Source organism: Rhipicephalus microplus, chromosome X, assembly GCF_043290135.1.
Source record: "Rhipicephalus microplus isolate Deutch F79 chromosome X, USDA_Rmic, whole genome shotgun sequence".
NCBI classification, from domain to species: domain Eukaryota; kingdom Metazoa; phylum Arthropoda; class Arachnida; order Ixodida; family Ixodidae; genus Rhipicephalus; species Rhipicephalus microplus.
The window spans coordinates 44264706-44280719 of NC_134710.1; the positions used below are offsets into that span (position 1 = coordinate 44264706).

The 16014-nt window shown below is 44.2% G+C and overlaps 1 protein-coding gene across 3 annotated transcripts in view; it reads left to right on the forward strand.

The window, feature by feature from the left end:
• LOC142775075 (uncharacterized) overlaps window positions 1-16014 on the forward strand; it is a 600362-nt gene that overhangs the window by 253781 nt on the left and 330567 nt on the right. For 2 of the 3 annotated variants that reach the window (XM_075876396.1, XM_075876395.1), the window contains one exon: window positions 2693-3052. The exons of the other annotated variant lie outside the window; for it this stretch is intronic. Coding sequence is in view for 1 of the 2 variants with exons in the window: in XM_075876395.1 (XP_075732510.1) it covers window positions 2693-2840 (148 nt within the window). In the remaining variant the exon portion in view is untranslated. Of the gene's footprint in view, window positions 1-2692; window positions 3053-16014 lie in introns of those variants that run through there. 3 annotated transcript variants of the gene reach the window in all.

A 16014-nucleotide genomic window follows, 5' to 3' on the forward strand; every position in this document is an offset into this window, starting at 1 on the left:
ATGCAAAGGAATATGATAGGTGTAACCTTAATAGACAAGAAGAGAGCAGAGCGGATCAGGAAACAAACTGAGGTTAAGGATATCCAAATCTGTGAATAGTCCTGAATCCGTACTTGCAGCGTGCGCAACAAGAGTACTGTTATATGGCACCAGCACTTTTTATGCGCTAAGGAATACACCCGTGAAATAAAGTTATCAAACACTCCTTTATTTTCAGCGTTGTGTCTGAAGCCTAAGATCAAAATTGAATTTCATTCATGACTGCTGCGACTGATGGCGAGTGCCAGGTCTACGAGACGGCATGCACACGTCGAGTTCATATAGTCTCACCATCGTCACCACTTATTGCAGCTACTGCAGACAACACTCACCTTACTTGATATCACCCGCCGTGGTGCTCTAGTGGCTAAGGTACTTGTCTGCTGACTCGCAGGTTAAGGAATCGAATCCCGCTTGCGGCGGCCGCATTTACGATGGAGGTGAAAATGAGTAAGGCCAATCTGCCTAATTTGGGTGCAAGTTAAAGGACCACAGGTGGTCACAATTTTCGGAGACCTCAAGTATGGCGTATCTTAGATACATATGATAATTTTGAGAAGCTAAAGCCCAACAGTAATTATTGTTACCTTAAATAATATTGTATTCCCCAAATTTTTGAAGTTGAAAAGCTGCATGAACCTACAAATCACAAGATTCAGTAGAGCTATGAGGTTTCTTCAGAAAGAAATGCACTCGTGTTTACAGAGTATTGAGGCTGGCAGCGAGAATCTATGAATCACTCGAAGTAGCTCATATTAGTGGAAGATCTATACGCTTTTATCATTGAAGACGTGGTACTGCAGAAGAAAAAGGCTCTTCATTGGCCATCGAATATCTACTCAGCTTTTTATTTTATGTAAATAACCTGCTCTTTTAGCCGCAGGAATGTTCTAAAAGACTAACTTTATTCAGTTAGCCTCCTTCTTCAACAAATACCGCTTCGTATCACTGTGAGCTCTTTGAAAGTGAGAACGATATTCCGTATCAGCTCAGGGTTGATACAGTTGAAGTTTTCGTATGCCACAGCAAACATTTCTGGAAATATTTGCTCTTCTTGCAATGTGGTGATGCTATTGGAACAATCGACTGTTCTACTGTAGGAAATTTGTTGTTTAGAAGCCATATTAAAAAAAAAACAAGAAATGGAGCTTTGAGAATCTCCTCGAAATACTGGAAGTAATAAAAGAATGATGCAAAGCATAGAAACGCTCCGCAAGTTTTGTATGCAAGTGGTAACTGTATGCCGGGCGTACTGCAACTTTTCTCAGACAGGCAATAAAGTCAGGGTTAGTCTCAGATAACGCGCTAATTCAACTGAACATTTCTTTACTTAAGTAGTCAACGTAACACAGAGACCAGCTGTGCTCTTCGAGACAACATTTTTATTGACAAGCTCATTCGTTAAACCATGCTTTCTTTACTTGGTGTCTTCAAATTTTCTTATACGTAGCTTGCCGCTTAATGTGACAAGAAGTGGCTGCTGCTAGCCAGTGTACGAGGCCGATGCTTTCTCTGGCTTTAAATACAGGGGCGGACTATATGAAAATATTTCGCGGAATTGTCGATCTCAAAAGAGAATTCAAGTATTCTTCGTGCTTGAAGGTATTTTTCGCCAAGTTGTTCATGTCAAAAATGCTCCTACTGATATGTTCCACGGAGACACAGACTGAACAAACCATATGCAAGAGACGCCTGATGCTTTCTGTGATGCCGCGCAACAGCTACGATGCCTGGATTGTGTCCTGAGTGGAGATGTGCGTTCATGTGGCAGCGCCGAAATCATGACATCATGATGCTTTAACATATCCGCATGGATACCTGCATAACGAACGACAAAGCAAGCGCGCGGAATATCGCCGCTATTGCTGAGCAAAATTGATTATATAAGAATGAGCATGTTGTACGTTCGACCGAGTCAAGGACTATGAAGCACATGGTGCTTGATTTGTGCGCTAACATTTGCTATATTATTAACGAGAAAATAAGAATGAGTAGTTCTGACAGCGAGAATAACAGGCAGCGAAATATATTCTAGAGTATTATTCCAATCTATCTATCTATCTATCTATCTATCTATCTATCTATCTATCTATCTATCTATCTATCTATCTATCTATCTATCTATCTATCTATCTATCTATCTATCTATCTATCTATCTATCTATCTATCTATCTATCTATCTATCTATCTATCTATCTATCTATCTATCTATCTATCTATCTATCTATCTGTCTGTCTGTCTGTCTGTCTGTCTGTCTGTCTGTCTGTCTGTCTGTCTGTCTGTCTGTCTGTCTGTCTGTCTGTCTGTCTGTCTGTCTGTCTGTCTGTCTGTCTGTCTGTCTGTCTGTCTGTCTGTCTGTCTGTCTGTCTGTCTGTCTGTCTGTCTGTCTGTCTGTCTGTCTGTCTGTCTGTCTGTCTGTCTGTCTGTCTGTCCGTCGTCCGTTCGTTCGTTCGTTCGTTCGTTCGTTCGCCTTTCTTTCTTTTTTCGTTTATATATTTATTTATTGCTTAACCAGAAAACACGTTTCGATGTTCTGCCAGCGTAGTGCTTCCGCGTTGTCAGTCGCCTGTGCGAGTACGCCTTGTAGCGGGCGAGCCACCGGCTGTGGTGCGAGAGATCGTTTACCCCGCAGTGGCTTCACGCCTGCGCAGTGCTGCATACAAGAAGCCGATCTCTTCGAGCGAGTGCATTGAGCGCTTCTCAGCCATTACCGACATCGGCGCGAGGTGGCGGCTGCCGAACACGACGCGGAGCGCAGAGCATCTCGTGGAGAGGAGAGAGAAGAAGAGAGCACGCTGACGCAGCGCCTGGATGAGGAAGCGTAGCGGAAGAGGCCACGTTGAATCACGTTTTCTTGCTGGATGTTTTGTATTGAATTTCAATGGTGTGTGATGCTCGCATGTCTGATGGCTACGTATCCGGACGCACCTGCGCTGAGGGTAACATGCCGAAGACGCTGGTGAAAAGAAGTAATAAAAATAGAAATAAAATAAAAAAATGAAAAAAGCTCATCACGAGGTCTCTTTCTCCGTAGTGCAAGTTCTTGCTGCTTCGAAACCATCTTGGCTTTGCTGCGAGTTTACAACGATGGCGGAGGAAGATAGTGAATATAATGAGATTGCCGTTAACATCTGACACTCGACGTGAGCTGATTGGAAACTCGGCAGAACAGAAGCCAAACAGGGTTATTCTACCATAGATCCTCGTCATTTGTCGGATCGATCAACCGCACCTCTCAGAGGAAAACGAATGCTACAAAAACAGCACGTTGAGAAGTAATTCTTGAATTTTATTTATTAGGTAAACCTTGAGTGTTCAAGTTAATCGCCATCATAGGCAGAGAATTGGAGGTTCATTTTGAACATGTTTACTAAGTTCTCGTTTTAAATTTCAAATTGAAAGCGTGTATGGCATGTGGAAACTTGAGGGAGGAGTTCGAGAACCCAAAACCGTTAACGTCACCACTAAAATTCTTTTTTTATGGAAATGAAACGTTTACAAGTCCACCAGAGCGTGGCTGCATATCAGTCGCCACCAGGGAAATATAATTTATGCGTTGTTTTTAGGTGCACAAAAATTTAGTGTCTCTGCAGGAACGCATGGATCCGCGTCATACTTTTGTTGAAGAGAAGCATGTTCGCAAGGACTGTGTATATTTTTTTCTTGTATTTATTTTTCCTTTTCGTTTACTTTTTCTAACGTTTGTGTAAAATATTTTTGAAAGATCTGTGGCATCTCGTAATGAAATCAAAAACAGGACTCCTGTCGAGGTATGCCGTTAACGTTTCCCTTCCTATTCCTTTAGTGGTAGACAGGTTTTTATTTTTTTATTCAATTTTGAGTTTTTACGTGTTGAACCAACAGTTATTATTTTGAGAAATGTATATTGGAGCGATCCCGAGCAATCTATTTTTATCACTTGAGGTTGTTTAATGCGAACGTAAAGCTAAGCACGCTAGTGCTTTTCGCATTTCACGCTCATCCAAATGCGGTCTCTGTGGCCGGCCGTAGGACCCCTTGGAGACGTCCCAGCAAGTTCAAGCTCAGATAATCAACGCTACTTTCATTGAGTTCACCAAGTCTTACGCTCCGAATCTCGAAGTCACCGATTCGATTTCCGACCGCAGAGATCGTATTTAGATGAGGATGAGAGACCCAAAGTGATCAAAGTTACGTGGTTAAAAATAACACTGTGGCTTGCCGTCTTAATTGGCGCATGCAAGAACCCGGTAACTATACCACGGCGGGTACAGGGTTTTTCAGAATATCGCTTCTTTCGGCAGCTCTTGACGTCAGAACATAGAAGCGTCCTTCCGCTTGCGCAATCTATTACGGCTTGCACAAGCTCAACTATGAAGCCCACACGTTGCGAGTCGAAGGCTGACTTCTGATCGCCACAACAAGTACGAAACAGCGGGTTTTCATTTCTTTTGTTTCTTTTTATGTAAGCGCTAGTCACTTTCCGAGTCGGTACTGTGTGTGTTTTTATGTAAAGCATGCAGCTCGGAATTGGCGTTCTTAGCGCGGTGCTAAGCCGCCAATGAAGAAACATGAGCGGCGGTTTGCCTTCATCTGCGGCTTTAGCGCGAGAGGCGTCGCGATCTTTAATAGAAATCGGAAATGAAGGCTCTCCGCCTTTCAGCCCCTCTTCGTTTGCGGTGGCGGAAGATTTCGAAAGAGGTGGTGAATTTCAGTCTCGCGCGTGGCGGGCGACGAGAGAATCGATTCGGCGAGCGTAGATAGCGCGAGTATGCGCTGCTGCTCTTTCCCGCAGCGAGTGTGGCAACTCCCCCTTCTTCTTCGTCATTGTGAAGCGACGGCACGCGAGCCTAGAGTTCTGACTCCACATATCGCTGGCGTGGGTTCGCCCTCTATGGCAGCGCGTGCACGCACTTACGCACCGAACGAAAGAAAAAAAAAACAAAAACAAAACGTGCGTTGTTCCGCAGCTGCAGCTTGTAGGTGGTGTTTTCGCGATAGAGCTCTCCGCTGCATCCAGCTTGTCTTCCTCGCAATGCACAAGCACTTTTTGGGTCGCTCGCATTCCTGTCTCGTCTTTTAATCGCATGACGTGGAGAAGAAGAACAAGAAAAAAAATACAAAAAATCTTTTGGCGTTTCGTGAGGACGGCTTTCGAGAGCGGCTGCGTGCGCTGGATCCGTGGCTGGAATTAAAACTTCTTCTCGAGCATCGGCAATTAGAAGAACCGGACCGTTTTAATTTACGAGAGTGCACGGGATGGGGCCTCAGGCCGAGTGTGTGTTGCTGGAGGCCGCGCCAAAGGAGAGGCAGTGAGGCAGGAGAAGAGGTCTTGGAAAGGACCGGCTGGCTCTGCTGAAGCACGCATGCCAACCGAAATGTCGTGCGCTGAAGCCGTCCCGCCCTCGCATGCCTGACATTGGGCACAAGTGGGACATTACACTGCGCAGCTCGCAACGGCCCTAAAAGAAGCATGCACTGAATAGTATTGTGCAATGTCAATGTGTAGTTCAAGCAACGAGAACCCCGAGAAAGTTAGACACCCGGGTTGCATATGGTGCACAGAAAGTCTCTATCGCAAATCGATAGAGCCTTTGTCAAAGTAGTGTAACAAGAATTCATACATGGCTTTTTAAAAGAACCTTTGAATAACAGGTCAGCATTATCTGCACTAACTAGCATTACAATGCTAATCACAAGGTATCACGTGGTTCAAAAAAGGAAAAAGGAAGAATAGCGAAAAGGCACACACATACTCAAGACCCGGTTCGAGATTTTTCGCCATGTACTGTGACGCGGTACTATGCTTACACAGGGTGTTTCAGCTAAAAAGCACCAAGCAATAAAAAAATTTTAAATGAGTGCTACGAGTCTCCAGCTAGCGCAGTGTTGTTCTTAGCTGTATGTAGCACGTCAGAATATTTTTTAGGGGCGAAGCACTTTAAGGCGTGCGTCGGTCGTCCGAGATGTATGTAGTTGTAGTAGCTGGCAACCTCTAGTTTAGTTCTGCGAGTGTTCACTAGACGGTGGTACTTGTAGTTGATGAAATGATGCGAGATGTTTAAAACTAGGTGGCGGTACTTTTAGTTGATGATGAAAAATGCGAGACGTTAACAGGAATGATGTCACATATGGCGCGTATAATTTGTGGAAGGCAATCGGACGCTAGGGGGTGTGGTGTAATAAAACCTAATCGATGTTGGTGGGCACTGGGACAGTTTCACTTTTAATTGTAGGGCGAATGGCACGGAAGAGTTTTATGATTTACCGATGATCATTTCCGGAGCTTTGCCCCACTCATCATCATTCACCTCTTTAATATGGTGTGATTTTTTTGATCCACCACGCACGATAATTAACAAAATTGCTTACTGAACTATTTAAAAGCGTACTCCAGAGAAAACAAATTTCAATAGAAGACTTGTATTTCTTATCCAGAAATAACAAAATTTTCAAGTTAGAATAAGATGACAACGCTGGTTAATTTTTTCCAGGGTTCGTTTATAGTGCCCGCAATTAAAAAAAATACCACGTGATTGCCGCCTAACGCGCGGCGCTTTGAGTGCCCTCAAGTGTAAGTTGAACGAGTTAGCGAAGGCTTCTCACGCACGAAGGTTGCTAGAACAGGCTATCGGTGACTACGCTAGACATTAAGCGATGGTTGGATGGTACCATTGAAAAAAAAAGGGGGGGGGGTGGAGGGGGCAAAAAAAAAAACGGAGACAATAAACTTCGACGAAAAAGCGGCTGCCACGTGCATTGTGATACGAGATCGGAGGCAGCATTCGGCGCAGCGTAGACGTTTTTTTTTCTCTTTTCGGGCCAACGATAAACATGTTGGTGGGAGACAGGTTGACATTTTGATAAAGGAAGGATATCAAAAGCACGATGGGAATATGTGATGCGCAGTTTTTTTGGACACGCTTCGACAAGGAAAAGCCTCTGGAACGATGCGTATCACTAATGAAGAACGTGCAAATATGGCGCAAATAAGATTATTTCGCAGATGGCACCCAGAAAGTCGGGTGACTTGTTGGACATTGGTGCGAAATTGTGAAATGCTCACAGAGACAGGCACGTTCAAAAAGCAGCGTCAGCGCACAAAAGGTGTGACTGAGTCTCTTAAAAGAGACATTCTTGATTACATGGCAGCCCATCCCCACGCAAGCATGCCCGACGTGAGTGCTGAGACCGGCGTTTCCAGCGGTAGTCTATGGCGCGTACTCAAGTGCGGAGGGCTTTACCCATACCATGTTCACTTGCATCAACAGCTGGAAGACAGAGATTGGCAAAGCCGTCTTGACTTTTGCAACTGGATACTCATACAGGAAGAAGGTAATCCCGGCTTCCTGAAGAACATAATCTGCTTCAATGAAGCTCACTTCTCGCGCAATGCCCAAGTCAATGTTCACAATGGTCATTACTTGCGCGCTACAAATCCTCACTGGCTGTTGCAGTCACAAAATCAGGTGCAGTGGTCTTTCAGTGTTTGGTGTGGTATTTACGACGGCAAAATTATTGGCCCGGTCTTTTTCGACAGAGCACTCATCACAGAACGCTACATCAGCGAAATAAGAAATGACCCACTGAGTGACTTCACCTGCAACCTCCCTCTAGCATAGCTTGAGAATATCTGGTTCCAGCATGACTGAGCTCCTCCACACAGCTGCGTGCGGACTCTAACTTGGCTTGATCGAGAAATTCCCGTAGAATGGATCGGCTATCTTGCACCTGTACATTGTTGGCCCGCAAGATCCCCAGATTTGACTCCGCTAGATTTCTCTCTATGGGAATACACTGAAGACCACGTCTACACTGAAGCGACGGCAACGCCCGCAAGACCTAAGTCTGAATATCCGATGTGTGCCGCTCTATCACTGCTACGAAACGCGACACAAAGTGTGCTCAGTCGATGTAGATTGTGTATAGACGCTGATGAAGGGCTGTTTGAGCACGCTATCTAACTGCCAATGACGTCTCAATAAAAGCTTTTTGGACTTTGCAATCACGCCGATCTATTTCCAACACCTGGCTCTCCTACCATTTAAGAGTTAGCTATAAGCGTACAACACACTTTTTTTATTCGTTCTGTTTATTTATATGCACTGCCCTCTAGCAAATGGGTACTAAACATGAATTTATAAATGGAGACGAAGTATACGAGCAATAAACTTATGAACCCACAGCCATTCGTGCCGTATTCCTTGCAAGTATTCAGTAGAGCAATCACACGTAATCGATTCAGATATGACAAAAAAAAACTTCTGTATTATTTAACATTGAAGTTTTTATATCCTTCGTTAATGGAAATGTCACCCTCACCCCCACCATCATGTTTATTGTTGGCCCGAAGAGAAAGAAAAACTTCTGCGCTTTGCCGAATGCATCCTCCGGTTTCGTATCGCAATGAACGTGGCAGCCACTTTTTCGTTTATTGTCTTCGTTTCGTTTATTCGCCCCCCCCCTTTTTTTAATGGTACCTTCCAACCATCGGTTAATGTCCATCGTAGTCAATGATGGCCTGTTCAAGCGACCTTCATGCGTGAGAGGTCTTCGCTAATTCGTTCAACATATATTTAAGGGCACTCAAAGCGCCGCGCATTAGGTGGCAATTATGTGGTATTTTTTAATTACGTGCACTTTAAACAAGCCCTTGAAAAAAATTAATCAGCGTTGTTATCTTACTCTAACTTGAAAAATTTGTTATTTCTCGATAAAAAATAACAGTCTTGTATTGGAAACTTTTCGCTGGATACAGTATTTAAAACGTTCATTAGGAAATCTTTGTTAATTACTTCACATCACGTGAGAGTGTACGCACCACAACATGAACAACACAGAGGAATAATGGGAGGCACTGCTGTCCAGCTCAGCCATTGTTGATCAGCGCTGGCTGCTCCAACGGGTAGAGATGATGGCTAGGGCCATCGGAGCACTGGAATAAGGGTCTGAATAGCGGCGTTCTGCTCGCTGGTCCGACCCTCACCGGTCTCTTGATTACTTCTCTGAAACTCGCCTCCCTCCTCGGCGACGATATCTATGGTCAGAGAAGACGGCTCAGTCAGTATTCAGGCACACGACAGCTCGCTCGTACCATGCTCGTACCAGCTCGCACCGTGGGTCACTCGCTCGTAGTTGTGAGGCCGAGACAGATGGTGAGGCACAAGGGGGCTCGAGAGGAACGTCAGGAGGTAGTGGCTGGTGCTCTAGAAAGACGACCTCCTCAACCTTCGTAGCAAAACGGGCAAGCTTCTCGAAGGAAGGGAAGGAGTGACCCAACAGGTACAGCTGGAAACAGGGTTGGCATCGCTGCATTACGTGGGAGACCTTAATGGCCTTAGGTGAAGTGGGGTCCGCCCAACGAAAGAGCTTCTGCATGGCCCAAACATAATCTCGCAGACCCTCCTCTGGGTTTTCCTTTCGGGTGTCGAGCTCACGCCTGGTACGGTATTCGTGAGTGACCGGTAGGAACTCTTCCCGGAATGCCGCCACGAACTGGTTCCATGACTGAAAAGGTGGTTGAAGCCACCGCCATCGTTCTGTGGTACCACGCAGAGCAGCTGGGAGGGCCCGCCAGAGCACGTCGGATTCTGAGAAGCCGCTAACGGTCGAGTACACGAAAAGATTGTCAATGAACTCGAGGAACGATTCCCTCGCGTCTTGACCGGAAAAAGTCGGCATGGTCAGTGGCGTCGTTAGGGCTATGGTCGCGGACTGCCAGGTACCTCAACGTTTGCGGCCCAGGGGCAGAGTTCTTCCTGTTGGCCGTCAAATGTGGGGGGTTATCGAGGCTGCTCGGGCCCGAACCCCGCAGGGAAGACGCGGAGCGAGACCAGGGACCTTCTTTATTGACCGAAACCTGGGCCACAACTGTCCGCTGCCATCCGCTGCCACGTGCCACCCAGCGCACCCCCCCCCCCTCCGATCGTTGTCCTTCTGTCATTGGCAGGCTTGCGGCTGCCGCTCCCATATATATATATATATCTATATATATATATATATATATATATATATATATATATATATATATATCGAACACACATGAGCCCGCTTCCCCATTGTGCTGTTTGCCTCTCATTGATTTGCTTTGCTTTCCTCAGTGTAATCTTGCTTATATAAAGTATTCTTTCTAGCACTTAATCCCGTCATGTGTTCTACGCGCTGTACCTGTGAATGAATCTACACCCTGCTCACGATTAGTAGCTAATTTTAAATATTTATTGGCACGCTAAATCTAAATATTGGAAGTAACAATTCACATTTAGGTACTGGTTTGTTTGACGTCCTGGTAATAATCGAGGGAGGGGGCCCGTGTCCTTAGATTTAGGTGCACGTTAACTAACCTGGCTTCAAGTAATCTGAACCGTTAAATCTGCTCTCTTGCGCTGAATTCGCTTCTTTAAGCAAGTGGATGACGTTATGCCGCAGCAAGTGATAGAACCACGCCATTCACCGATAGCTCCAGCCAAGGATGTGCTGAACTATCTTAGGCAATATCTCTTTCTAGATCTGTCAAACTGGTAGATGGCGTGATCAAACAGGTACACTTGATTAATTTGTTCGTGTATACGTATGACAATAAATTAAGAAGGTTGCGCTAAATGTGGGGTTGCGCTGTTTCAAAAGCAACACAGTCGGCCCGCTTTAGCATTAAATGTTTGATGACTGAATACTCACACAGAACATTTGACAACCGTTTTCTGTGTTGATACTGTCGATTAGATTTTTCAGAGGCTGCAGGACTAATAAGAACTAATATTTCCCTCCACGAATGGCATTTACAATACACCTATAATAATCAATGAGTGTTTTCTAATCCTCGTGTCAAGAGTACCAAGTACGACGCAGTCACCATGAGCAAAGACGTGCTGTGACGCTGACTGCCAGGCAAACAATAGATCCCGCCGTGGTTTGGCCGGCTGTACTACTCAGGTTCGTTTGCCAAACACGCTTCGTCGCACAATTGTCAGCCGGAGATGCGCCATCTCCTGCGGGCCGGAAAAACACTGGCGTGCGCGGCTATCGACGCCAGAGGGTCCTACTGGGCCGCGCCAACGTCGCGACGATCAGTGGCAGCCAGCGTTATTGCGCAGCGACAACAACGACAAGCCATCGAGCCGGGCGGTCCGCGTTATCTGAGCCAGCGGCTGCTGACGCGGCGACGCTGTGTAGCACCCTCCTTTGGGCGACACAAAGGGCGACCCGCACTTTCGCCCTTGATAGCCGCTCGCGTCTTTTCAAGCAGCTGACCACAATGGGCGCGCGCGGTCATAAATCCGGCCGTGCGTCCTCGAGCGAGAACCGCTCGGCTTCCCTTGTCTTATAGATCCATTATGCCCGGCTGCAGATTGAACCAGCGCGCGGCTCTTATCGCGTCCGCGCGCGCGTCGACCGGCATTCGCGACTCGGCGCGCCTGTCCCGCCACGACCGCCATCTCTCGCTCCCCAATGTTTATGATTCTCATTTGTAAAAAGCGAGCGTAACCTTGAAGAGTGTTCGCTAGCACACTTTCTGAACGACAACAAAGTGGGCTGCTGCGCATTGCCCTGCTTTTTGTTATTATTTATTCATGCGTATCTACATTGCTCCAAAAAAAGAAAGGAAAGCGAGCTAGCAGCTGCATCCTGAAAGAAGCACCACGCCTGCGGGCGGGAAGAAGCTGAAGATGAGGAAGAAAAAAAAAAGAATCAACCAAGTGAAACGCCCCTCCGCTGTTCGTTGGGTCACTCTGAGCATACGACCATTGGAGAGAATCACATACCGTGGTTGACAAGAATTTCAGCGCAGCTTTATTAGCCTCACGGTTGATTCACGGTGATTGCGATTTGCTCATTAGGCCCACAGCGACAACTCGTCAGAAACTCGTCAGGGAAAGTCAGACTATATAACAATCAGTGCTGAAGCGCTTCACTGAGTGAAGTGTCAACAAGCAAGGCGCAATGGCGTCGGTGCACGTTTTTGCTAGTGTAAACACGGTCAGAGATTGTTATAAGGCACGATCTCTTTCTTTCATAGTTTCGTTTTTGTTTCATTGATGTTTGTAGACAGATAGTGTAATGAGATATTGAGAAAAAAATTGTATATAGCGGAAGTGACGTGGACGCTAGGGTAAGAAAACGGGTAAATAAAAGACAATCAAAAAGCGGTCAACATAAGCGAAGAACACAGAACACTCAAAATCTTTTCAAGCCAAACAATGTTAAGCTAAAAGTTTCTTTACAGCCTTCAGGGCAATTAATTTATAAGGGCGGCCACATTTTCGATGGAGAAGAGAATGTTTGAGGCCCGTATCCTTAGATTTAGGTGCACGTTAAAGAACCTCAGGTGGTCGAAATTTCTGCAGCCCTTCACTGTGGCGTCTCTCATAATAATATCGTAGTTGTGGGACGTTAAACCCCAACAATTACTATTAATTGATAAGGATGGCGTTCTTGTAGAGTATGTGCATGTTCACCGGATGATCGTCTAATGATGAAATTTCATAAAACACACCGTGTGTGCTTCCTAGATATTTCTTTAGTTGATCAGAACGTCCATTTACAAGGAGATAGACCCAAGTATACTACTTTATCGAAGCAACCAAACTACTAAAGAAGTAGAATGTGGATATGGCACAGAGATCGATATAAAGTGTTTCCTTATGAGCTCGTTTGGTAATTTGAGATTAGCGCGTTGTCATTTTAAATGGCAACTCTTAGTGGGTTGGACATCATCCTTTGTCCATCATCGTAACAGGACGAACTGACACAGCGAAATCTATCCCCCGAAATCTTTCGCAGATGTCCTCGCTTTCGGCAGGACAAAAAAAGTAAAAAAAATAGGCCTGTTGAAATATTTCAGATGGTTCACCAATAAAACAGAAAACAAAAAAATATAAATAAACATGAACACAAAAGAGTAAAATTAAAAACATGAGAAATAAAAAATATCTAAATGAAGTGTTGTCTGTAACTGCAGATCGCACCACCAAAGCAGTAGATAAAAACACTGATAAAGCATGAAGGGACTGAAAGCGAAATGATAAATGATGAAAAAATTTTAAACAAACCTGAATGTAAAATGAAAAACATGGATTACTCTATAGCTGTAAGGCAAGCACATGTTTTTATTTAAATATTTGCCTCAATAGACAAGAAAACACACGTAAAGTGGCACTCGCATTTTGCATTAGGCAGTTTTTTATTGTTTTTTTTTCATGTCGCGGGAAAAAGCTTGCATCACAAATATAAGGGAAATAAACTGATGTAATGAAACATAGAAATGTGGGCAGGCATTGTGCGAGTGAGAATGTAAACCAAATGTTAGTACTGTCGAGTTTGCGACGTCAAGTGGTCAAGTCCTCTCAATGCCGTAAATTCTTTCTGCCCAAAGAGGCCGGTCGTCCAAATGTTTGAGCACGTTTAAAAGACATTTTATCGCTGCATTGAATTTTGGGCAGTCCCGCAGGGTATGATGCATTGTTTTTTTTTCATTGACGCAGGGGTATTAGATGGTTTTGTGGGTCATCTTTGAGTAGAACACGCACGCCTTAGCTTACAAACATGCTTTAGTGATTGCCATGAAAAAATAGCGCCTTTCTAGGGCTACATTATATCCCACAGCATCTTCGCGACTGCTAAGATCAGGATTTACAAACCTTGTACAGTCCAAACTATTAAGCAACAGCTGAGCACTGAATTTTTTTTTTTTTGCAGATGAGAGAACAAAGTATTTTTCTAAATCAGCACGTGCCTAAGTACATTGTACATCAGATCTGTGCGGCACACGTTTTGATCACTTATGCTTCCCAATTGTCAGTCCCGGCCCTTCAGCCAATACCTTAATATAGTGTGTTTATTAGTTCACCAATAGAAACTTTCCGAAATCAGATTGATTGTTATGTGGCGTTTAACGTCCCGAAACCATCATATGATTATGAGAGACGCCATAGTGGACGGCTCTGGAAATTTCAACCACCTGGGGTTTTTTAACATACACCCAAATCTGGGCACACGGGCCTACAGCATTTTCGCATTTACCGAAAATGCAGCTGCCGCAGCCGGGATTCGACCTCGCGATCTGCGGATCAGCAGCAGAGCACCTTAGCCACTAGACCACCGCGGCGGGGCTTGCGAAATCAGAACGACGTGATCATGCTTGTAAGACTGTTACCAAGTGACGTTGCAGTTTTGATGTTCATGAGCAGCGACAACGGCCGTTCAAATTTTGTGAATTGGTGTACATGCGAAATACATTTAGCGCAAGTATACATCCACTCAGGTATCTGATGCTATTGCATGCAGGTATGCTTCAGAGGACGACACTCGTTTTTACAGTGGGACACCGTCAGCTTGCAGATCTCACAAACGTTTGCAGCTTTGGGAACGTGTGCTTTATTGCACGGGTATTTATTGTGCCGGAGGTTTAATGAAAAGTGGGCCTGCGAATTTTTGTAACAAAACGGGAGACAGGCGCTGTGAGAAATCGTGCCCCACTTTTCGAGTTTATAGCACTTTCAACAGCTCACACTTAGTGCTAGCAAAGAAAACCAAAAGGACTGCACATCTAGGTGTTTTCTGCCACTACGGACCAAGTCTGATTCAGAGGCGATGAGATCTTCTGAAAAAAACTTCGATAGCCCGGTGTTTTTATCCCAACAAATTGCTGGATGGTTTACGAGAAACGCGCACCTTAACAAGAAGTGGCAAGAGGAGCGCGCTGGCCTGCTGAAAAGAAGAGCTTGCAATAAGAACCCATGGATGACAGAACCGAAGGAACGTGTATAGAAGGGAATTTCAAAGAGCTGTCACTTCAAAGCTGGAGATCTACTCTGTCACTGAAAAATAAAAAAAAAAGATCCGGTTGCACATGAATAAGTCGACAACACACTTTCTAGTCGCAGTTTAATACCTTTTGTCATGAGTGAGAAAATAATGCTAGAGTGTAGTAGTAGGTAGCTCTCTCACTGATGCGGGCATCCCAAGATAGTGACAGACACACAACCACACAGATATATATATATATATATATATATATATATATATATATATATATATATATATATATATATATATATATATATATATATATATATATATATATATATATATATATATATATATATATATATCAAAGGCCTATATAGGCGTCAAAGGCCTATATATATATATATATATATATATATATATATATATATATATATATATATATATATATATATATATATATATATATATATATATATATATATAGGCCTTTGACGTCGTACCCCATCAGAATTTCAGAATTTAATAACAAAATTATTAGCTATAGGCATTGAGCAGAAGGTTGTAGCATGGATCGCGAGCTACTTGAGTAACAGAAGACAGTGTGTTACCATAAATGGCTGTCTCTCGAAAGAGTTGGCAGTGCATTCGGGAGTTCCGCAGGGCTCAGTCCTTGGACCTCTTCTTTTTTTGGTTTATATTAATGATATTTATTTTTGTGTCGAGCCACCGATCCAGATTAAACTATTTGCGGACGACTGCGTAGTGTACACATCCATAAATAACCAAGAAGACCAAATTAAACTTAATGATGCCTTGCGCTCAATTAACGAATGGTGTATAAGGTGGGTACTAAAAATAAATCGTTCAAAAACAAATTCCGTCATGTTTACCAACAAAACGTTACCCCTTCATTTCACATATTTCAAAGGAAATGCTGCAATCACGAGAGCTGATCGGGTTAAATATCTGGGAGTTACACTTACCAGTAACCTCAGTTGGGAAACGCACGTTGAAAATGTGTGTTCGGGTGCACTTAAGAAATTATCCTTTTTGAAAAGAAAACTGCGTAACACTCCTCCCACGTTAAAACTAAAAGCGTATAAAGCACTCGTGCGACCAAAATTGGAGTATGCCGACATTATTTGGAGCCCTTGGCAACAATATTTGATTAAGAAAATAGAAAGGGTCCGAAATTTAGCTCTGCGCTTTATATATTCCGCTTACTCCCGACAACATAGTGTAACTA